At 37.5% G+C, this 25,467-nt stretch overlaps 1 protein-coding gene across 3 annotated transcripts; it reads right to left on the reverse strand.

Moving 5' to 3' along the window:
* Nucleotides 1-1,199: 1,199 nt before the first annotated feature.
* LOC141626743 (protein EI24 homolog) lies at nucleotides 1,200-18,215 on the reverse strand. Of its 3 annotated transcripts, none has more exons than XM_074440409.1 (12): nucleotides 17,964-18,213; nucleotides 17,764-17,829; nucleotides 17,136-17,286; nucleotides 9,556-9,608; nucleotides 8,654-8,776; nucleotides 6,414-6,477; nucleotides 6,140-6,225; nucleotides 5,977-6,059; nucleotides 4,651-4,727; nucleotides 3,740-3,855; nucleotides 1,767-1,861; nucleotides 1,202-1,550 (listed from the first exon to the last, which is right to left on the reverse strand). In XM_074440409.1, the coding sequence occupies exons 1-11, from the start codon at nucleotides 18,092-18,094 to the stop codon at nucleotides 1,825-1,827; spliced, it is 987 nt and encodes a 328-aa protein (XP_074296510.1). In that variant the 5' UTR covers nucleotides 18,095-18,213; the 3' UTR covers nucleotides 1,202-1,550; nucleotides 1,767-1,824. The 3 variants fall into 3 exon arrangements, with proteins under 3 accessions (XP_074296511.1, XP_074296510.1, XP_074296509.1); XM_074440408.1 differs by having other exon boundaries at nucleotides 1,203-1,550; nucleotides 1,767-1,891; nucleotides 17,964-18,211; XM_074440410.1 differs by lacking the exon at nucleotides 3,740-3,855 and having other exon boundaries at nucleotides 1,200-1,550; nucleotides 1,767-1,891; nucleotides 17,964-18,215.
* Nucleotides 18,216-25,467: the final 7,252 nt, after the last annotated feature.

The raw sequence follows: 25,467 nt of genomic DNA on the forward strand, positions 1-25,467 counted from the left end.
AAACATAAAAAAATGATTCTTCTCTGATATAAAATATGATGAGAGAACGTGGGGCACAGGGTGGGGCCTTTTCTAAAAATAAATAAAAAAATTGAACTTTCAATCATAGGCTGACACATCAGCTCTGTAGTTATTCTTTTAATAAATAGGATTGAGTTTAAACTTCACTGAAACTCTTTTCGACAACTAATACCAAAATCTTGTCGAACACTTTCTGCAAATCAATTTTACTAGAACTGAACATTGCCTTCATAAATTCAACCTTAGAATCAAGCTTTTCCCCATCAATTTCAACCCCCTTCAGCAATCTTCACATTCCCGTCCTTAACCCCTTCCACATACACACCTCGAAAATAGAAGAAAAAAATGTATGTAAAAAAAAAAATTTGCTTGATGAATTCTCATTTCCCGACATTGTTGTGATTGGTAAAAGGCTATGAGAAGTTGGAGAGATGAAGAACACAATTAAAATTGATGTGAGAGTGAACAATTTTGCTTGATTTTTTTAGGAAGAACAGTTACTTCACCGTTGACTTTTTTTTTTGGCAGCGGTAAAATTTCACAGTTGGCTTTAAAATATGCATTACACTTATTTTTTTTAAAAAGTAGATTTTTTTGGGCTTTCATATATTGGGCTAGTCTTATGCTATGAGACCGCCCTATACAACAATTTGTGATTTTAAAAAACATGTCACGTGTCCTACTTCATAGGATGCCGTGTTCACTCGTTCAATTCGTATCCGTGTTCATATCCGTATCTGTTTCGGTGCTACATGGATTTCAGTATACAGAAAGTTGGAAAAGTGACATTAATCAAACAATTCAAAATCAAACAATTCAAAATGGGGTTTTGAGTGAAGAGATAAGAGAAAAGGACGAAGCAGAGTAGAAAAAGTGATACGAAAGAGTAAGCTTTGTATATAAAAAAGTAATGGCTCATCGGTAATATGGTCAAAACTAGTTCGTATTTTTGTCCCTTATTTCAGGGTTTTTTCATTTATTCGTAGGTTTAGTCTCATCAGTAATAATAATCAAGAGTATAGTTCGTTGATGGTTCGTATTAGGGTGTTCTTTCAAAGGGTACTAGTGATTTGTCAACAATCTTTGGACCCAATCAGATGTAAATTTTATCTCATAAATCAAATGAAGTATCCTCTCAAAAGCTACATGAAGATAGCGATAATAGGACGAGCCGAATTGTCAGATGCTGTTTTGAAGTCCTAGTTTATAAGAAAATTATTTTTCTTTGGTTTCCATTATATTTGTTTTCGATTATACCTATCATTTGTAAGTGTCGTATTTACATGGATTTTTGCATTTCAGTTCTTCACATCGGAAGGAGAAAGGCCCATAATTCCATAAATGTCCCACCAATAATAATAATAATAGTAATAATAATAATAATAATAATAATAAATAAACCAACAATAATATGTTTCGGACCCCTTCTTCTCCACATTGTTTCCTAGCATCATTTCCACTCGAACTTAAAATCTCCGGGCATTCCAAAGATTGAGTTTACAGAAAATGCAAGCGTATCCATGTCAAACCTGCCCAAAGCAGGTGGCAAAATTAGTTAAGCAAAGTTTATCAGTAACGAAAAAAAAATTTGTCGTTTCCCTTCCCCAATGGGCGAGAGGTGTAAGAGGAATAAGGAGAGACAAGGAATCACGGATAACTGCCTCCAGTAACTGAATGGGACACCATCACCTAGAGGCTACAGCCACAATTTAGCAAAGACTCGCAAAAATACAAAACAAACTTACACAAGTCATGCTCGGAATTGGGTCTAAACATTCTGAGTAATTCTTAGAATTTGTGTTCTTAGAGTGCCTTATCTGCTGCTTCCTGCTGCTCCTGTCTAAACGGGAGAAAAGACAAGACCTTTATCCTACAAGATAGATAACCGAATTATTACACAATTACTCTATAGAAAAAGCTTTTTTGTTGCAAAAATTTATAATTTGAAAACATTTGATCACGAAATGTCAGGTTGTACAATATAATGAATAGGTGGAACCTTGTCCATTGGCTAGATGGAGAAGTGTTACTTTCACTTGACTCAAGAAAATGACCCCACACTAAATTCGAATGTTTCTACTCCCTCTATCCTAGGAAAATTGTTATAACCCTGTTTTATTTTGCCAAATGATTTGTCATTTTCTTTATTAATTTATATTCAATCAAATGAAACAAGCCCGAAAGACTATCACATTTTCAGAAGGGTATTTCTATCTTGTAATCTTAACATGAGACGACCTTACGGCAGCCATAGGGATTCTAAAATCACAAGTAGGAGATACAGCAACACTACCAGGTGCCTCAAAGGCTCCTGTAAATTACATCAAGATTGAATGACCAGGTATTAATATTAAAAGCTGCATCAAGATTGAATGACCGGGTAATATTAGAAGGAGCCAGTCAAGTCTATCATAATTCATCAAGATTGAATGACCGGGTGCTTGTTATGATAGCAAATAGGACGGAGAGGGAGGGGAGAGAAAGGAAGGGGGGATGGAGGATGGGTGTTTGGATAAAATTTCCCTCCAAATCATTCCTATGGTAGAGAGATTTTCATTTGCCTTGGAGGAGGTAAAATAGATCCCTCCATTTCCCTCTTACCCCACATGTTATCCAAACAAACAATTTTGTATTCCTCCCTTCCCCTCTCCTTCCTTTCCCTCCAAAACCTACCATCCAAACAAGCCCTTAGGCCTTGTTTCGATTTGACTTGGAGGAGGGAAAATGGATCCCTCCAAATATCTCCCCCTCCATTTCCCTCCACCCTGATTTGCTATCCAAATAAGGGGTTTTAAATCTCCTACTCTCCCCCCCCTTCCCTTTCCCTCCAAAACCCTCCATCCAAACAGCCTTGTTTGGATACCAAAAATGGAGGGAAAGGGAGGGGAGGGAAAAAGAGGGAAGGGAAGTGGAGGTGGAATGGAGGGTGAGAGTTATCCCTCTATATCTTTCCTATGTTGGAGGGGAAACAATTTCCCTTGGAGGAGGGAAATGGAGGGATCCATTTTCCCTCCCCTGCAAAGCCCTCCATCCCCATTTTGCCATCCAAACAATGGAAATTGCCTCCCTCCAAATCCCTCCTCTCCCTTTCCTTCCAAATCCTTCTATCCAAACAAGACCTAAGGGAACAATCAAGCACTCTTAAAAACTAACCATTTCAATCTGGAATTTTTGAGGAATTCAATATTTATAAACGTCATATATGATAAAAGCACGGAGCCAATGATTCATTATTCGTTTGGCTTTAACGGGAAAAAAATGGAACCCTCTATGTAAACCCATTCTGAGTTTATCAAAAATAGTAAGTGGTAAACCCATTCTGAGTTTATCAAAAATAGTAAAGTGGTTAACCCATTCTGAGTTTATCAAAAATAGTAAGTGGTTAACCCATTCTGAGTTGTAAACGGCCAGTATATCAAGAACCAGCTCCAATGAACAAGAACTCCCATCCCACAAGCCTCACATTTAATTTTTTTTTCTCTTTAATGGAGACAGTTTATTAAAAATAGTAAAGTCCTAAGCCAGTTCAGAGTTGTAAACGCCGAATATATCTAGAACCAGCTCCAATGAACAAGAACTTCCCAGCCCACAACCCTCTCATTTTATATTATTTTTCTTTAATTGACACATTTCGAATTCTCTAAGCATCCAGTTAGGTAAGATAAATAAATATAGCTGAGCATGGCACAGAAATTAACACATAAAAAGTGGAGTTTACGAGAGAGTATCAGCAGCACAAAATATAGGAACTCTAGCCAATCCTGCACCAAGCCACTGCTTCTTTGGAGACCGTATAAGATGATCAGCATCTGATCCAGTTGCTGTCAAAACAAACTAGATAAAGAAAGTATGTGAGATATAGTTATGAAGTCAGTTTTATTATTTTGATTTGCTGATCTCAAAGGGAAGGCTACCAGAGCTACGCACAGCGCCTCCAGTGCTAAAATATGTTTTAACAATGATTTAAAAAAACATTACTCCAATGCCTCAAAGACGTAAAGGCTCATACAAATGGCGGAGTAAAGGGGGGTCAAAAAACCCAAAGAGAATTACTCGATGGGTCAATGCAAAGAGAACTACTGTAATGACTGCTACTTCACAGTACAAAGAATAGTGGGTCTATGGCTCCACTGAAAATGGAAATTTATAACAAGGAGTAAAGATGAAGAAAGGATTATGGAAAGTCATAGACAATTTGAGTTTGTCTAGACGTAGATAATAAGAATTCCGGGCCAGGTATCCTTTTTTCTTTATTTTGGCTAAGAAGCCCGTAGGTTGTACGCCAGCCATACGTAGCTGGAACTGTGATGGCCACAATGCTTAGCTATTGGCGATCCTTAAAATGCTTTTGGTTGAATGTTCACACTTTATTTGATGCTCCGGCGCCTGGCTGAACAAAGGGCGTTGGGATTTGCTCTTCCCCTTAAATCTAACATATGTCAGTCTCGTACAATCAAACTTAACAAATTTTAGCCGCTCTTTATGCTGCTTCAACGCATCATGCTAAACCACATTGCTGTATCTAAGTAGCGCATTATTCAGGACATGCTATCTAGTATCTACAAGGAATACATTGCTTGGGAAAAGAATAAATCCCAGTATAAGGATTAGCGGAAAGTAAAGGCATACCAAAGGAAAAAGTGTTGCCATGACCGCCGAGCTCTCCAGAGTGGGGAATGAGAAAATGACCAATGCACATGGAGTTCCTTAAAAAAACCACAAGCCATAAACGATTAACAATCAGAAATTGAAGTCTAAGAAACAAAACAAAAAGTATTTAACACATGGGCTTCTGAATAGTCCGATAGCATTTGATGATACTGATGAACCAGGCCTCCAAGATTATGTGATATCACCAATTCACCATGTCACCTAGCCCTAACCCAATAAATAGAGGTTTATCATAGATACTTGTAAGCTTTCAGAATTAGGCATATGAAATTTGCAATCCACCAATGGTGGTCCTGCTTTAAGGAAGAAAATTGCAATTCGCATGGACAACAGTTCAAATAAGTAAAAGAAAAGAACTTGGTCATTACACGTTGAAACAGAAGAATTGGTCATCTACTTTTCAACCCTTCTAAGTTTCATTTTCAATAGATGCAAATCGTTAATGCTCTTTTCACAATGATACCAAAATACCATACTGACGGCAGACAGTATGCTAGACTGAGTTAACAAAAATCACCACATCCTAACCTCAACATACCCCCCAAAAGGTTTACTACACAATGCTACAAGGGAAGAGACAGTTCTACTACCTACTAAAGCATAAACATAAGAGCCGAGATCTAACCTATATGAAGGCCAGCATAGTAATTACACTCAGGATGATTGCATGGAAATATTTTCTCCTTGTTTGCCAAATAATTTTTTTGGCCTCAATCAGTAGTCTAAGATCTCAAACGTTCTCCTTCGTTTATTTGGGAACAAGCTTTTAGGGGAGATGCTTGGAGTGAAAAGGTTCGATTTCAAAAGTGAAGAGCTATTTGTCAACCACATGTTGATGATTTTTCCCACCAAATTATCGAACTACTAACCCTCACTCTTCTTAAACTCATTTCTTCAAACTTGGCTATCCAACTAATAACAACCCCTAACTCACCACATCTACCACCAATCCACCATCTCACTCAGTCAGCCCATTTCAACATCCTCAGCCAATCCCCTCAACCATTATTGGCCCTGCCCCATCTCACTTAATTCAAAACTCACTTAGTTCCTCCACCACAAACCCTTCCTGCTCCTCCCGCTACACAGCCAAACATCCTTAAAGAAGCAAGCAACTTTGAGAGGCAGAAAAGCATTAAAGAAGCAAGTAACTTTGAAAAGCAGAAAAGCAGAAAAGCATTAAAGAAGCAAGTAACTTTGAGAAGCAGAAAAGCAAAATGTCCCTCAAAGAAAGATACGCACAAAGTACGCAAAAATTGTCACTATGATTGAAAGCAGACATACCAAAACCAGCAAAAAATGCCCAATTAGTTTCAAAAAAATCCAGCCTCCTGTCAAGAGTCACTTCAGAAAGATTCCATTTATATCTGCAGTGTAACACTGTTGACGATGAAACCAAATGTTGATCCTAGAGCCATGGAAATGTAGAAGAGGTGTGAAAACATACTCAAAACTGTAATATCCATACATCCAACAAAGAAGCAAGAATTTGATAGCTTGCCCAATGTAGGGTATGAAACCCGCAGCACAAGCCTGAAATGTTTTAAGAACAGTAAATGCAAAATTAAATCAGCTGAAAAACTTGTTGTTTTAAGAAGTGGCCAGCATCTGCTTAGATCGAGATAACTTCTTCTAAGCCAAAAAAAAAAAAAAAATACATAAAAGCAGCAGAAAAACAATGAGAAGTGAGATATGTCAGTAAGTCACGGTAATAATCTCACCTCCAGGAGAAAGAAGCTCAGAAGGAGGAGTGAGTAACTTTGCTCTCCTATTCCAATCATGACCCTGGAGGTAAATATCAATAAAAAAGGATTTTGCAGTAAGAAAACACTGATACCACTACCTAACATCAAAGTAGCTTTGTTATCAGTACTGAGACTATTAAAATAAAGGAAAAACTCCACTTAGTTACCTTTGGGTTGACTAATGTCACTTTGGTGACCTGATAATTGAGTTATCTCCCACTTTGGTACCATGAGGTTTCAAAAAAATTCGCTTTGGTGACCTAAGTTAGTTAAATTTCATCTATATAAGTAGTGACCATTTCCAGCATAATTTTCCCAAAAAAAAAAAAATGTGATATCACACTTTAGGTCACCAAAGTTGAAAATATCTCAAATCTCATGTCACCAAAGTGGAACGAGTGAAACCTTAAGAAACGTATAAAGAAAATAATTCAAGAGTAGTTCAACCATTCGGTTGAATTCACTACATTTTCCTTTTTGGTCAATTATAAACAATTCCCTACATTTCCTATTATAGATAGAAATTTATAAAGAAAAGACCAAAACACCCTTACAATAGCAAGTGGGTTCGCTACGTTCACCCATCCACCTGCCTTACAATATGGCCAATTGCTATTTTTATCCTTCCTACTTTCCACCGCCTTAATTATTGTTTCATACACAAATTTAGTGATTCTAACTGAATGGATCACTTTTAAGTCTGATGGCAGATACTCTCTACCCTTTATTGAGTTAATAATCTATTTCCCAAAGTTTAGGTGCACTGCATGGTGTAGACCAGATATTTATTGGCATTAACCACGTACACTTTTATTAGTATATAAAAATTACAAAGTACCGAAAAGAGCCAAGCCACAACTGTTAATCAGCCATGGTCAAAAAACAAATAGCGGTAAAACATATAGCACCGACAGGATTTACCGATTCTCATTACATGATGGCCGCAAACCACGATGTTCCCAAATATAAGCAAGAGAACACTGTATTGGACTCATATTTTTGACTTTTGAGTATTGGTACCAGTCATTGTCGTGTCAACTACCTAGACAGGACCATTTTACCACAAGAGCAGCAAGCCCAGGAATATTTTCCCAATCAAAATCAATGTTAAATCAAGACGAGTGTATTTCACTACCAAGTAGATTTGTATGAACTCTCAACTACCCTTATCAAGTTTTATGGAGGTCTTTCTCAGCCCTACAACAACTTCATTTCGCCGTAATTCAATCAATTAGCTTAAATTTTTTTACAAAAATTTTCTCCCTCCACTCAATCCTTTTCGATGTCATTTATCCAATTCCAAGCAATCTATTACCTTCAGTCACCTTCACGAAGATTTTTTTGCCTTCCTTGGCGCTTACAATCCATTCATTTTGTCATCCTTGAATCCTCCCAACCAATAAGTCACAATTTCCATTGTTTAGATGGGAAATTGGGTAGGAGGAAAGGGAAATGGAAGGATCTACTTCCCGTCCTACAAGGCAAATTAAAATCCTTTTAACATACGAAAGAATTTGAAGAAAACTTACTCCATTCTCCCTCCCCTCTGCCTCCCCTTCTAATATTGTATCCAACCAAAGGGATATTCCAAGTCTAACATACACAAACGACCATAGATGAGGCTTCCACATCTTATCGTTGATAGGCGCAACATAGAACGCAACATACAGTCATACAGAACATTTGCCCCATTCAAATTATGAATAAAACATTGTTACACAGCCATTGAATCCCTTCCCTTGTCATAGGATAGGTAGAACCTCCAATCAATCTATAGGAATTTCATAACTATACGACCAAAAAAAACCAAAACCAAAAAAAATTTACCAAATAGTCTGATACATTGTACACAAAAAAAAAAAAAAAAAAAAAAAAAAAAAAAAAAAAAAAAAAAAAAAGATTTTCTCCAATATTATATTCAATTTTTCATTCTAAGATACACAAATTGCATTAACTTAGTTAGAATTTACGGTCATTAGAGTAGGGTTTAACTCCTAACCGTTTCTAGGTCAACAAATTCTAACCTGACTTAGAAAAAAAACAAAGGTTTTTGAGGAGTCATGTTTTGACTTTTGACAGGTCCAACAAATTATCCCTGACTTAGTATTGTGAATGTAAGATCTTTCTAACTGAATATATATAGTCGAACCAATTCAATAGATCATATATTTTTGTTTTAAAAAAAAAAGCAATTGTAAATAAAACATAAATTTTACCCTCCAAAGCCACCAGGCTTATCTGAAGCTGAAGTCGGTGCATCCTTTCCACCTGTGTCTTTTGGTGCTGAAGCCTTGTACTTCCCCATAGCAACGAACCCGTGTCGAGCTATTTCATTGTACCTACAATAAACATATAAGGTTAAGCAGCCTTATAACTATAACGTAAAAAGAAACTGTTATTTTTCTGACAGTATTGGAACCAGTAAATCGCTTCTACAGTTTTGGTGTTTTTATTTTTCACAAAAACATTTACATCTATTCCTGTCCACAACTTCAGTCATCCCTAGACTAAACCGTAATAATAGAAAGGAAGCGTAACATACATTCCTCTACATGATATAAAAAAAAATATATTGATCCTGTAAATGACTAACTATATAAATAGATGGTATGGAATTATGAAGTATGGACTCACGGACCCACCCAACAACACTTACCAAAAGTGGGGAGAGAGAGGGAAGGACGACTCACGGACCCACCCAACAACACTTAGAGAGAGAGAGAGAGAGAGAGAGAGAGAGAGAAATGGTATGGACTAACGACCCACCCAGCAACACTTAGCAAATGGGGGAGAGGACGAGGGCGAGAGAGGCGGTGGATGAGGAGTCATTACATCTAAATATCGCCCAAAGCACATCAGTAGATTTCTATAATTCCAAACCATGGAAGACATATATGTCACTCATCGTAGCAGAAATAATTGCAAACAAAAAATTAAAGAATACAGGAACAGTTCATCATCTTTACCTCATCTTAATAGGACAGAAATATGCACATTAAATTAATTGACTTTGTTTCACAATATCAACTAATAGTATATATTTCAAAATGTCCCCGCCATAAATCTAGAGTGCACAGTACAGTAATCAGATGGCTAAAATGATCAAATTAAAACTCACCATATAGTACTGAGAACAAAGCTGAATACGTAGACCGGAAAGAACCAGCATAACTGAAACAATGGGGTGGAAATATCAAACTCAGTAGCTTCAAATAAGCAAAATAGTGTAGAAGACAGTCCCATAAACAAAATAAAATAAGAATCAATATATCTATCTATATTAATAAAGAAAGCTTTTTTCGAACGATTCTAGAGAGTCCAAACTTTGTGAAATACGTAAAGCAAAAGATAATATATACAATGTCCCGTAAAAAGAAAATAAATAAAATAATTTAAACAAATTAAAATTAAAATAAGACTAAAGATGAAGTTTGTAAGCAACAACAAATTAAACGCCAAAGTTGACTACGAATAACGGTGCTTAAAGAAGCCTAAGATGACTCAAATATGTCTACCTCTATCTTAATAAAATTTCTCTCTTTAGTCTGCTATATATACTCTACCCAATTACCCATGAGTCTAAATTAACTCTCCATATTTTCATTATATTGTTTATATATACTCCGTAAGACTTTGTAGCTTATAGTGAATTATTATTATTATTATTATTATTATTATTATTATTATTATTATTATCATTATTTTTTATGTATTTTGATTGTTTTATCCTTTTAGTCCTTTTATACCATTCGTGTTATATTTGATGTTTTCGGATGATTGTAACTATTCTGCCCTTCTATTTGTAGGACGTATGCTATCGCATATGAAGCTTTTAGCTGAGCAAAGCAAAATTGGTAGGAAAAGTTCAAGAATGTGGCTAAAGATTAAAATTAGTAGGAAAAGTTCAAGAATATGGCCTTAAGTTACTACTTGCGGAATCACGAAACTCGAAAAGTAAGTTGTCACTTTTGTTGAATGTGTAAATCTTACCTTTTATGTTATATTTGAGGTTTCTTTTTCATCCTATTAACATTATAGTCTTTTAATTTTAAGGGTTGTTAAATTTCACAATTACACATTAACAGTCTCATCAAGTCACCATAAACTTGGTTTTTAACAACAACAACAACAACAGAGCCTTAATCCCAAAATGATTTGGGGTCGGCTGACATGAATCATCTTTTCGAACCGTCCATGGGTGAACGCACGCCTCAAAATGCGAATAAAAAAAGGAAAGATGAAAAACAAAAAGGAAGAACGAAAATGTAATGGAAAGTCAAGGTGAACTTAGGGGTTTTTAAAATCGAATTTTGTCTTTCTTTTATAAAAACTTCAAATTTAAATCGAGAGAAAAGATTACAACGATTTTTAAAAACCGAAATAGAGTTAAAGATCCGGAATGAACCAGGTAAAATCTATAAGAAAGTGGTTGGTAAAAAAGTGTAATAAAGGGGAGAAAAATAAATAAATTAATTTCTTTAAATTAAATAAAAAAAAAAACACTAAATCTGTCAAAAAACATCAAATACTAAAAATCCACATGTATCATTTCCCTCCATTGTGCCCTCACCGTCACCATACTCTCCTCAAGCCCCAGAACTCTCATATCGTGCTCTATCACTCTCAACCATGTCTGTCTCTCTTCTCCTCTCGCCTCCCAGGGACCTTTTTTCTCGTTCTCCAAGTCTCCGGTCTCCTAACTAACTAACTAACTAATCAAAAGCGTCCATAGGTCTCCTTCTCACATGGCCAAACCATCTTAGTCGGTTTTCCATCATCTTGTCCTCTATTGGCGCCACTTTTACCTTTTCCCTAATCACCTCATTCCTTAACCGATCTTTCTTTGTATGTCCGCACATCCACCTCAACATGTGCATCTCCGCCACACTCATCTTTTGAATGTGACAATGCTTCACGCCCAACACTCGGAGCGTAAAGTAGAAGGCAGCCTAATTGCCGTGCGATAAAATTTTCCCTTTAATCTTTGGGGCATATCTTTATCGCATAGAACCCCTGAAGCACTCTTCCATTTCAACCATCCCGCTTTAATTCTGTGAGCCACATCTCCGTCTAACTCCCCATCTTTTTGAATAATAGATCCTAGATATCTGAAGAAATCCGAACCCTCAACAACATTCCCATAAAAAATAATACTCCCCGCCTCTGTCGATCTCAACCCCGCCACCTTAGTGAACCGACACCTCAAATACTCGGTCTTACTCCCGCTCGGCTGAACCCACGAGTCTCTAAAGTCTGCCTCCACAATTCCAACTTTCTCTCCACCCCTCTTTTGTCTCATCAATCAACACAATATCATCAGCAAACATCATACACCAAGGGATGTCGTCCCGAATATCCCTTGTCAACTCATCCATAACTATAGCAAAGAGAAAAGGACTAAGTGCGGAACCTTGATGCACCCCGATGGTAATAGGAAATTCTTCCGTTCTCCCAACATTAGTGCGAACACTCGCACTTGCACTAGCCCCCCATACGTCCTTTATGAGGTCAATATATTTTCGCGACACGCCTTTTCTCGCCAAAGCCCACCAAAGTACTTCTCTTGGTACCCTATCATATGCCTTTTCCAAACTTGGTTTTTAACGTAACGAATAATTAACACTATCACTAGACCTGGCAAACAGATCGGGTCGTTTCGGGTTCGTGTTCGTCTCACATGTAAACGGGTCATGAACACTTCAACCCAAACCCGACCCAACTAAATTTCGTGTCATGTTCGTGTCGACCCACTTACATAAATGGGTCATCAAGCCTCAACCCTAACCCGTTAATTTCGTGTCGGGTTCGTGTCGGGTTTTCGTGTTTTGTCTATATTTAGAAAGTGTAAGTATATTTATGCGATGGAAAATCAAGAAAAATTAGGATTAATTTAGTAAATAGGTCATTCGTGTCGGGTTCGTGTTTAGAGAGCTCAACCCAAACCCGACCCAATTAAATTTCGTGTCGTGTTCGTGTCGACCCACTTACATAAATGGGTCATTAAGGCTCAACCCAAACCCAAACCCATTAACTTCGTGTCGGGTTCGTGTCGTGTTTTCGTGTCGTGTCATTGTTTGCCACCTCTAACTATAACTCAACAAAAGAACCATTTTCTCGTGTAAAAAAGCCCATGTTATTGATAAGGGTTTGATCTCATTACTAACGCAGGTTAATACTTATATTTTCTTGCGAAGATCATACATGTGACGATTACTTGAGATGCAAAAGAATACATGATAAATTGAAGTAAAGAGGGAAAGTCAACAAGTCTTGACAATCTAACACTATTGGGTGAGGCTTGCGACACAAGGGTTTCTTTTAGATTTGTTATTAACACTTACACAAAACCTTGGATGAAGCTACTTAATTTGTAAATTTTTACTTCCAAAAACCTTATCATGAAGATGGAACGATATGAGTAGCATGTTCAAGAGATTTATTCAATGTATAATTCATAAAAGTACTCCGTAGTATTTTAAGATTGTGTAGGAGTCTAAATATGCTCAAATCACTATAACGCACATGTTTTAGATATATGGATAGTCTTTCTATTTATTACTTCGTATTTTAAAGGACTTACATTTACATTATTGAGACTTGAGAGGGGCGATGTGGAATGAATAATCAATATAATACTCTCTTAGTCCTGGTCATTTATCTGTTTATTTTATTTTAGGACATCTCATATATATTTTTATCTTTCTATATTAGAAAAGTTTTGTATAGGTAATTTAATTATACATAATATATACATCTACTTTTCTTAATGTTTGTGTCAAAACCAAAGTTAAACAAATAACCGGAATAAAGAGAAGAGAGTATCAAACTATTCCACATTGAGACCGAAGATAAACAAATCGCTCTCTTCCACAAATGGAGATATGATGGCTGGTACACTACATAATATATTAAAAATTGGTTAACGAGATTCATGCTAATCATCCAATTATCTTTGGAATCAAATGTCAATATATATGTAGCAGGAATCAGGAGCAATGCATGACTCACGTTTATGTAAAACTGTTAAAAGGGTTTGCTATAAAACATTGTTGATAGATCATATTGGATAGAACTCTATTATGATCTTTAGTCATGTACGATGTTCGTATAGGAATTTATAAGAAAGACTAACTTATCACCTAGCTATGTATATGAGACTATGAGTGGTGTTGAACTACGATTTTATGAGTAAGATTTTATGAGTAAGAGTGTAAGAGAACCTTACATTTAAAACTTTAACGGTTTTTATTGTCATATAAATTTGAACTCGAGATTTTAATTAAGTTAACTTATGTTATTTATTTCGATCACTTACAATTAAGATTGGACATGTGTAGTAGGATTGATTCAAAGACGATAAGTTTGATTGGAACAATGAATTTAAATAATTAATGGCAAATTACATTAAGATCAACCAAATTGAGTTAATTAGTTATTTTAGTGATGACAAAACTTGCCAAGGTCATATAACAAAAGTAACTAATTTTTAAAGATCTTTTAAGTTTATTGGTAGGCAGAGATTGGATCATATATATAGCATAAGATACTACAAATGGCACGTGCATCGCACTGGCATTAAATCTAGTATATATATAAAAGAGGCTTTTTTCAGGCAATTCTAGAGTCTCCAACTTTTGTAAAACACCTATATACTTTAAATATTAATATGTACGAAAAGATATAAATTTGGCCACACAGATAATGCAAAAGATATAATAATTATATTATAATTAACCACAATTGACAAAAGATCTATTTTCCATTTGAATTTGTTAAGAACTAAAACACTAATTACAAAGTAGGTATATATATAAACCATGCATGTTATCAAATGAGGATCTTCAAAACACACCTCGAGAAATTGATCGTGTGATTATGAAAACTGGTGCGGAAACTCATCCAACTGAAATAAACATGCTCCAGAAATCTGTTATATATCTTATTGTTTTGTTGAACACCGATCTTCACAATGTTCAAGTTAAGAAGAAGATGACTTCATCCGCAATAATCGACGTATAAATGACGGTGAAGATCTCCGAGAATATTTTGAAGCGATTTCATTGGCTACTACTTTTGTATAATAAATATTGTGTAAAATTATAAAAATTAAGAAGATAAATTTTTTATAAGAGTCCAACAGAATCTTATATAGTAAACTATTTAAGATTGTAATCATACGATTAAAAGAGTTCTATCATAATGACCCTTCCTTCCTTGCAGCTATATAAATTGTGTCCGATCAAATTATGCTCACAATTTATTGTTTCTTTTGATCACTACTTTTAATTACCAATAATGCCATGATACTTATTTCAAAGATATTTGTTTCGTTATTTCGTTACAGTTTTTGTATACTTCCATAATTTGATTTTATACTTTTGTAACGAGCGGATACACTCATTACGTGTCGAAAAATAGCCAACATCCGAAGAGATCACCTTTAGTGTGATTGTTCGTGGTCGATAACTCGATATTGTGCATGTATTAGGAACTAATTATTCCTATATTTAGGTAAAACTAACCCAATAGCATAGGGCTTAATAAAATTACTTAATAAAAATATGAAATAATACCTTTATTTTAATAACTTAATATTTTAAATTAATAACTTACATATTTAAATATGTTAGTTTTCATTATAGAGTATAAAAGTTATCAAAATAAAATCAAAAACTTCATATCTCAATGTTTTTACTTGGGAGTTTTTCCTATTGGGTCAATCCTATGCTATAAGACTCTCCTATAGAAGAGTTGATCATCTATTATAAGATTAAAGTGAATTAAGTAACACTTCATTTATATAGATGCGAAATATGGTAATATAATGATCAGGCCTATACTTAGAAATTTAGAAGCACAAATCCATGAAGACAATGCAACATTAAGTTCCCTATAAAAACATTGTCAATATGAAGTTCCCTGCAAATATATGTTGGTGGTAGTTATGTTTATAGATCAAATTGTTTCATATTATAATTCTAATTCATTTTCTATGTTTACGTAGACACTAGAAAACTTTATTTGTTAGTTCCATTTATTTTTGTGAAAATTTTAAGTTATACTCCCTCGGGTTTTAGACGTTGTTGCTGGTTGAATAACATTTTATTATGAATACTTTTATTTTTAAAACCTTCACGTTATTTTATTTCCTCTGTTTAAAATTAAATATTTTTCATGTCTATAAAGTGATTTCTTGATATAGGGGTGTATTTTCACAAATTTTGTTGATAATAATATAGTTGGTATCTTTAAATTAAAGTATGATTCATTTTTTTTATGCCATGTTAATAATTATAATTAAACCAAAATATACAATAATAACACTATTGTCCAATTGCTAAACCAAGACAATATAGGAAAAAAAAACGCATGAAATTCAAGGCTAAATAAAATTGGATTTAATATGTATTTTAGGTACAATGTGGACTCTGTCTATATATAAAGAGGATAATTATTGCTAATGCAATTATTAATTATCTGAATTAAATTATTTTTGATTAGATAATTATTTAAATTAAAAAATATAAAACAAAAATTTAAATTTAAATATTTTTTAAAATAAAGAGGTTGATAAATTAAATTTGACTCTAACAATAATTTCACATTTCTGTTCATGTCATCCACAATATCTTACCTTTTTAGTTAATATTGAGAAGTGAACCAATATTATAACCCGTGCAACGCACGGGCACAAAATCTAGTAGCATAATAATTTAGAGTAGAAGATGTGTCTATCTATAATAAATGGGAAAAAAATGCACACTTGGTTGTAGTCTCCCCTTACCCTCTCACTTAACCTTAGAATCTACTGATAATAATTTAAAATGACACAGTTCCAAAATGGCCCAACATTCCTAGTTCTTGAGAATTCAACTGCCTCTATTGCCTGTTAATTTCTAGGCAAAAAAATATATATTCAAGCAAAAATGTCATGTTGTCCAGGTTCTGTGGTATAGCTTCTTGTCAAACTAAGGCCTTGTTTGGATAGAAGGATTTGGAAGGAAAGGGAGGGGAGGGATTTGGAGGGAGAGAATTTCCATTGTTTGGATAGCAAAATGGGGGTGGAGGGATTATGGATCCCTCCATTTCCCTCCTCTAAGGCAAAATGTTTCCCCTCCAACATAGGAAAGATTTGGAGGGAAAACTCTCACCCATCATTCCACCTCCCCTTCCCTACCCTCCTCCATTTCCCTTCCTTCTTCCCCCCTGCCCTCCCTTTCCCTTCCTTCTTCCCCCCTGCCCTCCCTTTCCCTCCATTTTTGGTATTCAAACAAGGCGTAAAGCTTAAGACAATGTATACATTTAGGGTGTGTTTGGATAGCAAAAGTAGAGGGAAAGGAAGGGGAGGGGGAAGGAGGGAAGAGAAAGGGAGGTAAGGGGAGGGCAAATGAAATGTGGGTGTTTGGATACAATTTCTTTCCAAATCTTGCCTATTGTGGAGAGATTATGATTTGCCTTGGAGGAGGGAAAATGGAACCCTCCAAATCTCTCCCCCTCCATTTCCCTCCACCCTTATTTGCTATCCAAACAAAGGATTTTCAATCCCTACTCTCCCTCCCTTTCTTTTCCCTCCAAATCACTCAATCCAAACACACCCTTAATCAAATAGTAAATTCATTACTCATGTCAACAAACCGACTAATAGTTTAACATATTGCAACAATTTTCATCAGAATTTCACAAGAAACAACCACTCACATAGATGAGATTTTCAAGAAAACTACGCTCAGTTGAGTAGAGTTGACAAATTGCTCCACATTGCCATACTTGTTGAACTATCATATGTGGACAGTCATCTGGCAATATTGATTGCAACATCGGAATGAGAAACGATTTCATTATAGATGCACTGCAATAGAGATTGAAATATTCTTCACTATAAGTAAATGACACAGAAGACAGTCCCTCTGTCCCAAAACTTGGATTTTAATTAAAATAAATAAAAAAGAAAACAAGGCAACACCACAATGAAAGATCAAATGATGTAAAATGGCTAAGCTGAACTTATAGATTTGAAAGCCTTTTGAAATAAGCATAAAAACAGAAGTATGGACCGAACAAGCACTTTCTCGCCACACGGCTCGCTGCTCCTAATACTTTTTTATTACTTTGGCAAAAGTAAAGGGTAAAATCCCAGACACGGGCAATAATTGAGCAATAGTTGACGGAAACAGACGATGCCTGAGCAGAATATAACCCTACTAAAAACATAACACAGTCCAATCATTGGCGATCACTGCAACAATAATTATCCCAAATTTCTAGACTTTATAATTGGTAATTGGTAGCAGTAGAAAGCCAGAAAAGAAAAAAAGAGGTTTGTTACCTGCCGAGAAAAATGAATCCGTTGAAGAGGAAGCATTGAGCAGTCCGAATGAAGAGGTCCCTGGACCTGTAAAATCCATTGAACAGTAGTATTGAGTATATGAATGAACACAAATTCTAATTTAAGACCCATAAATGGACATTATCCGTCTTAAGCATGAACGATAGAAATAAAATAAGGTAATGAAAACTGAATAGAACCTGTAACACAAGATGAGGGGCTTGTGGAGAGAGCATGCTTCCTTCAAACCATACAACCATAAAGACGACCCTTTTATCAATTTTTCGATTATTCTTCTTAAAACTATTCCTCTTCCATTATTACTTGCCATTTTACACACATCAACACGCCAACACCAATCTTTCTCTCTTCTTTTTCTGCTAAATAAACTAGTTTTTAATCCTGAAACTCACAGGTTTGGTTTTAAACTTTTAAATTATATAAATATAATGATTTAAGGGCGTTTGGTGGGTGGTCTATAAAAAAGGGAAAGTGAAATAAAGTTATTGATTTTCTTTGTTGGCGAGAGAATGAAATTCTCTTCCTTGGTCCCTCAATCTATCTAATTCCTTAGGAGATTTTATTACCTTTGTTACCCTTCATCCACCTTTATTTACTTACCACCATACTTGCAACTCCCACCACACCAGTCACCATAAAGACGCCACCACGACCACCACCACAACCACCCCACATAAACCACCACCACAACACCACCGTCACAACACCACCGCCACAACCACCATAACGCCACCACCATCACCACCACCACAACCACCCCATTGCCACCACCACCATGACGCCACCACCACCATTACAACCACCCCCACCCAAACCATCACTCGCACACCAAAACAAACCACAACCCACCACACTTCATTCTTTTTATGTAACCAAACAACTAGTTAAGTTTTAGGTAATCCCTTACCTTTCTCCTCTCTTCCCCTTTTTAATTTCCTTTCACTTTCCCTTTTCCTAACCAAACGCCCCCTTAATTTATTTTGAATCATCTATGCCTTTCATAAATTTCATTACATAATCCAGGCTCAAGCTCAAGCAATTAATAAATTTTTTTTTTAGGAAAACATCCCCTAAGGGTATTAAATTAATAACGAAATATCAAAAAGTACAGCATTGTTCGCAATCGGAGGTAAAACATCTCCCCAATCCATCCTCCCAACTACTCTAGGCGTAATATGCGCTAAAGAGTGTGTCACACAATTGTTAACACGACTCGTATGAGACCATAAAACCGACTGAAAATCATTACAAATAATCAAAATATCATCTATAATCTGCGAGAACATGCTTCTTCCCTTCCGCTTCTCCTGTAGAGCGTCAACGAGCTGTGAGCAATCACTCTCCACCATCACGTTACGATCACCTCTACTTCTAGCTTCTTGCAACCCATTCAGCGCAGCTACAGCTTCCGCCACTATCGGTTCTCAGCACTCTGTCCTAGTAATAGAAGCCCCCCATAACACCCTTGCTCTCCCATCCCTACACACCATCCCCGTAGTAACTCCCTCCCTATCTTTAACCCCCGCGTCAACATTCAACTTCACATACCCATCTGGAGCCGCCTTCCAACCCTTCTCTCGACCATCTCCCCCATTTTTATTCTTCGTGCACCGCCCCCTGCCCCCGTACTCCTAAACCCCCTCACACTCATGCATAACATCACACACCCTCCGAATAATCGTCTCCGGGTTGACATCCACCCCCTCAAAGATCACCTTGTTCCGATGCTCCCAAAGCGCCCAACACCCTAGCATGAATTTCCCATACTCCCCGGCCCCAATCTCCCTCCATCTCTCCTCCACCCAACCCCGGGTACTACTCCCTCCAACCGTTTCCTCACTCGTCAAACCCAACTCCTCCCATACCCAATTTGCTACCCCACAATCCCGAAACAGATGAATACTTAACTCGACACACAAATTACATAAGGGACAAGAAGAAGACTCACCTCCAATTCAAGTAACTATGTTTGCTTTCGTTGCCAATGTTTCATTACGATGTTGCCAGAAGAAAAGTATTACGCGCGGCCAGACCGGAACTTTCCAAAGCTTATTCCATAACCATCTGTGGACATGGGCCACAAGCCGGTCTGCGGGCGAGAGCCGCCTACCGGTCTGAAGTCACGGGCCACCTGCACGCCAAGCCAATCTGTGGACATGCAGCGATCGACTGGATCGCATTAGATCGGTCGGTTTCGTCTCGACAAAGGTCTCGAAACGATGCAGAGATTTTTGGAGTCACCACCAAGCAATTATGGGATGCTTGGAACCCGTTCGAATCCACTTTATACCTAGGTCAATCAACGCAAAAAGCGGTGTTTGACATAGGTACTAAAGACAAGGACTCGTCCCCCTTTTAGCATTCTATGCCTAAAATGACTCTCGTACGCCCTGGATAAGGCCATCCACTATCCAAAGGTGCTGAGTAAGAGGTGAGGGTACGTATTGGGAAGCCCTTTAATCGGACACCCAATCCCGCCCGCGTTAGCGACCTCTATTGATCGATCGTGGTTGTTTAAGTGTAAAAGTTGATAAAACGGTTTAAATGCATGAATGCGCATCCAAAAGTCTTAACCTAATATGTGAATATTTCCTAAGTCGGTTGTTTATGCATGTACCAAGAAATTGGTGTCAAAGTTGGATTTAGATTGGTTTGTATGTGAAAACAGAAATTAAACATTCATTTACCAAATTCGGGTTATGATGCTTAACACGATCCATTTATTTGAAAAAGTGTGTTTAAAAGACAAAGTATAAAATGCAAACTCGTCAATCTGATCCGTCACGTATTCGGATAAACCGTAATCGGGATCGTCCTAGACAAGTACCAAAATGGGACAGAACAGTGCCAGCCAACCCCATTGGGGCGCGAGCCTATTGCCGAGGGGATGGCTTTGCCCAGGTTTTGAAATATGAAAACAGACAGCCTCTTGGGGCGCGAGCCATGAGCCGACCCAAGGGGGCGTCTCCTGGTTGTTGAAAAGGTTATTTATAACTGTATTTGTGAATAAATAATTTGTAAGTATTGTTTGCATGACTCGGAATAATTACTATTATGTTAGTAATATTCATTGTCAGATTTGCATGTTTGAAAAGCATAGTTTACAAATAGAAATGTAAAATGTTTGATTTGAACTAAATATGTTAAGTTCATTTCTTTGTAATTAGTCAAGTTTGTCATCGTACTCGGATTAAACCGACATGGTATAAAGAACCAAGGATGATTATGAATTATGACTAATGTGTTTACAAATGTGAATAAATAAGAAAGATGCTAAGTAAAATAAAAGGGGGTTAAAATACCCTTTAATTTGTAATTAACCAATAATATCATCGAGTCACGGAATAAGCCGTCATGGTATAAAGAACCAAGGATGATTTTTTGTAATGGTCAAAATATATTTATCATAAAAATGAATTTAAATGGTAAATAAAAGAAAAAGAATTTCCTTTAAAATGTAATTAACCAATTAATATCACCGAGTCACGGATTAAACCGTCATGGTATATGGAACCAAGGGTGTTTATAATTTATGGCTAAAAAGTTTGTCATAAAAAAATGATTTGAAGCATTTGAAATGGTAAAAACCGATTGCAAATAAGAAAGAAATAAAGAGGAAAGACGAGAACAAACACGGATGAGTTTGACCCGATAACCCACAAGAGGCGCGAGCCTTTTTGCATAGCAAAAGGGCTTCTGTCTCGGGCCAAAACTTGGTTTTGGCTCGTCTAACCTATATTTGAATCGTGTTATGCATTGTTCATGCATATAAACTCATAAAAACAGTAAAGACATGAAATAAATGAGTTATTTACACCCTCAAACTTACGTGTATTGATGTTTGCAAGGTAGACGACTTTAGAGACGATTTTCTCGTTGTGACTACTTGCGATCAAAGAAGTTTAAAAGAGTGCCTTAAAAAAGGATTTTGTTTTGAAAATATGTTGAAAATATGTTAATTAAAACATGTTGCTTGATGAATTGAGTTGGTCAAATGGGTCGTTCGAATGCACGGGGACGGTACCAAACAAAATGTGTAAGGCTTGTGTTTACGATTGGTAGGTCGTAAACACGTGTCGATTTTGTGACCTAGGAAGTCGGGTCTAGAATTTTAAGGGAGAAGGAGGGGGCGGACTCTCGCGTGAGTATTGTGGTGTGTGATGGTTGGTATTTATAGAGAAATGTGGGATGGTAGGTCGGTTGAGTTTGCTTAGAGGCTAAGCAGACACCCTAAAGAGGCGCGAGCTACCTTGTGATACAAATGGGTGTATTGTCCCTTTCAATTTGGACGTGGCCTTTGCTCTATCCATTGTTTGGTTAGTTTGATTCGTGGTCTTGAAATGAGATGTCGTGTAACAATATGGGCATCTAATAAGATGATTTTGGGTGTTACTTGAGGTAGGTGTTTTGTGTGCTTGACTCGAGTTTGACCCGTGTGAGTCGGGATTTGAATTTGTAGTCGGTTTTTGGCCCGGTGTCGGTTTTGACTCTATTAGGGTCATTTTAATGGAAATGACATGATAAAGACATTCATGGCATTATTTTCGACATTCGAGATTTGGGTTGACTCGGGTTGACTCGAGTTGCGGGTTTTTGAGTCGGTTTTGGGTCCGAAGACGATTTTGACTCTAATTAGGGTCATTTTAATGGAAATGACATGATAAAGGCATTAATGGCATTATTTTTGACATTCGGGATTTGGGTTGACTCGGGTTGACTCAGGTTGACTCGAGTTGCGGGTTTTTGAGTCGGTTTTGGGTCCGAAGACGGTTTTTACTCTAAATAGTGTTATTTTAATGCAAATGAAGTTAGAAAACCATTTTTGAAATCATTTTTCATATTCGAGTAGTGCATTAAACCGTCTCATGTATAGCCAATCCACGACGCATATCAAAAATACGTTATAGTCCGATCATCATTGGGTGGTTTTTGGAAGGTGCAGATACTGGGTATCTACAGAGCTCCCACTTTGACTAAGGCTTGGACATGGCAAAAGTCAAATTATAGCCTCTAGGTCAATCAAAGATTACAACCTGAAGACCAATGCGACGTCGAGGCGACTCAAAAGGGTTTGAGCCAAGGACCTGCCGTCGGGAAGGGCGACGTCGAGGCGACTCGGGGATTCGAGTCAAGGACCTGCCGTCAGGAACATTTTAGAGTCCGTCGACTTTCGATGCGGGTCGTTTAAAGTCCATTAGACTATGTATAAAGGCTCGCCAACCATAAGAAAGAATCATACCTGAGGCATCTTCGGGATACGTCCTTGAATCATTTGAGCGCAAAGGCTCGCCGGACGGTGTTGAAGGTGGTGCGTTTTGAGGCTCGCCAGCCATAGGAAGGAGTTATATCTGAAGCATCTTCGGGATATATCCTTGAATTACTTCTCGTGTGCGTGCAAAGGCTCGCCAGCTATGTTGAAGGTACGTTCTGAGGCTCGCCCGCCATGTTGAAGGTGCATTCTGAGGCTCACCAGTCATGTTGAAGGTGATATGTTTTGAGGCTCGCCAACCATCGATGGTCGAATGATCAACTCTGGGAAATAGCCTGTGTGACTTCCATTTGAAAATCGGCACTCGCTGGGGAGTTAGGAACTTCTCAGGACTCGCCGGGGATATGAGTTGCTGCTTGTTGGGAGGTAGCTTATGCCATGTAATCGACGGGGTTAAAGCCCTTGGACTTGGTGGGTCGGCATTTGTTGGGAAGAACCCAGTACTTAGTTGGAGTGTGTTTGTCTTCTCAAGATTACCTGCATGGTTAGTGACCACACAAATCCGCAGCCGCATAGACGAGCACGTAGGTATGTAAGCATATAAGCACGTAAGCACATAAGCATGTGAGTAGTTAGCATAAAAGCAACTAGCATGTAATATCTCACGCGAGGGGAGATAGAAGTTTTGAAAGTTGTGAAGCTTAAAATTGAGTCTTATTACTCGTAGATCCGTGATTTGATAGATCGAAAACACGTGACTGTTGGGATACTAACTCATGCAGACTCACACTGACAGACTGACAAATAGGCAGTCGTGAACGTGACACAAAGTCAGTGTCGACACAACACGGGGGTGACTCTGACAGACTTTGCACATGTAAGTGCAACTCCTAGCCAAGAAAGGGTGACAATGCATATCAAATCCCTGAGGTAGAAGGTCCGCTCGGCTGGGGAACACGAATTGATTATCTTCTTCAGACATCCTCGCCTGTGTTTGCTCGTTTCAGATCCCTTCTCGAGTTGTGATGATTCGGAGAGGGGAACCAAGACCTTGTCATCGTCCGAACCGAGCACTAGACTATGGGCGGTTTATTTTAGAATGTAGTTGAGACTCAAAATATGTTTGAGGTTAAAGGACGGGTGGCGTCTTGAAAGAGAAGCCCCATAGTGGGAAGGTGAGAATTTGACAAAACAAGGAATGGGCGACGTCTTAAGGAAGAAGCCCCCAGTAAAGAAGTATAAGATTAATTTTTTGCGGCTGGGTGGGCTGCTTTTGAGGATTGATGTTGTGGTTGCGATTGAAAGGGGTATGTGGTTGTGCCCTTGTAATAGGACTGCCTACGTATTCACGTGTTTGCGAAATCAAACCAGATCGTAGTTCTGCGTATGTTTTGATAATTGATTTTGAGGTGTATGGTTGTGTCCTTGAAGGACTGCCTACGTATTCACGTGAAGTGAAATCAAACCAGATCGTAGTTCTAAGTGTGTGTACCTAAGCGAGTTGTTAGGACCTTAAAGTGATTTTGAGGTGTATGGTTGTGTCCTTGAAGGACTGCCTACGTATTCACGTGAAGTGAAATCAAGCTAGATCGTAGTTCTGAATGTGTGTGCCTAAGCGAGTTGTTAGGACCTTAAAGTGTGAGGGTCACGACGGTAAAAGCCGTTTGGTGACTCAAAAATTGACTTGAGAGAATTCCTCCTTGATCATGAATCGAAGAGGTGTAATTTGTGAAAATGTTCCTTATCATGTGAGCACACTAAAAAGTGGACCCTAAGGGTAGATTGGGTATGTCCCGTTCTCGGTAGGAAAGTATTCGAGGACTCCGTATCTGGGTCAGGGTAAAAAATGGCTTCGGCATTATGGAATGTGGAGCTTGGTAATAATGGTTTTGTTTGACAGATAAAAATCTGGAGTTGAGGGTCACGACGGTAAATTCCGTTTGGTGACTCGAAGGTTGATTGGATATAATTCTCTCTTGATCATGAATCGAAGAGGCATAGTTTGTTAAAATGTTTCTTGTTATGTGAGCACACTAAAAAGTGGACTCCAAGAATGAAATGGGCATGTCCCGTTCTGGGGAGCAACGTTTTTGAAGGCTTCATATCCGGGTCAGGGTGAAAATTGCTTCGACATTATGGAATGTGGAGCCTTGTAATAATAGGTTTGTTTAACAGATAAAAATCTGGAGTTTGTATTTTGTGGTGTTTAGGCCGATGGGTTACGGCTTGTAATGTGGTGCGGAATGGGGTCTTAGACTTGATGTGGCTTGAGCATGAAATGGTTGGTAAATAATTTGGGATAAAAATCGCATGTCTAGACCTTAAAGGTTAAGGTGTGATGTTACGAGCTTGAAGGGAATCCTCAGAAGCCTATATAGGTCTCCCTGTAATAGTCTCTAGAAGGACTTAGGGGTAAAGCAGTGTTGATTATGATCTTGAGGGGAATCCCCAGGATCCTAGATAGGTTTCCCTGT

Source organism: Silene latifolia, chromosome Y (assembly GCF_048544455.1).
Source record: "Silene latifolia isolate original U9 population chromosome Y, ASM4854445v1, whole genome shotgun sequence".
Lineage (NCBI taxonomy): Eukaryota > Viridiplantae > Streptophyta > Magnoliopsida > Caryophyllales > Caryophyllaceae > Silene > Silene latifolia.

Coding starts and splice junctions, on each gene's coding strand:
- LOC141626743 (XM_074440408.1), bottom strand. CDS start 18,094: ATGGCAAGTAATAATGGAAGAGGAATAGTTTTAAGAAGAATAATCGAA. Junction 6,478..8,653: donor AAGCCTGGTGGCTTTGGAGG/GTAAAATTTATG, acceptor ATTTACCTCCAG/GGTCATGATTGGAATAGGAG. Junction 6,060..6,139: donor TATGGATATTACAGTTTTGA/GTATGTTTTCAC, acceptor GTTACACTGCAG/ATATAAATGGAATCTTTCTG.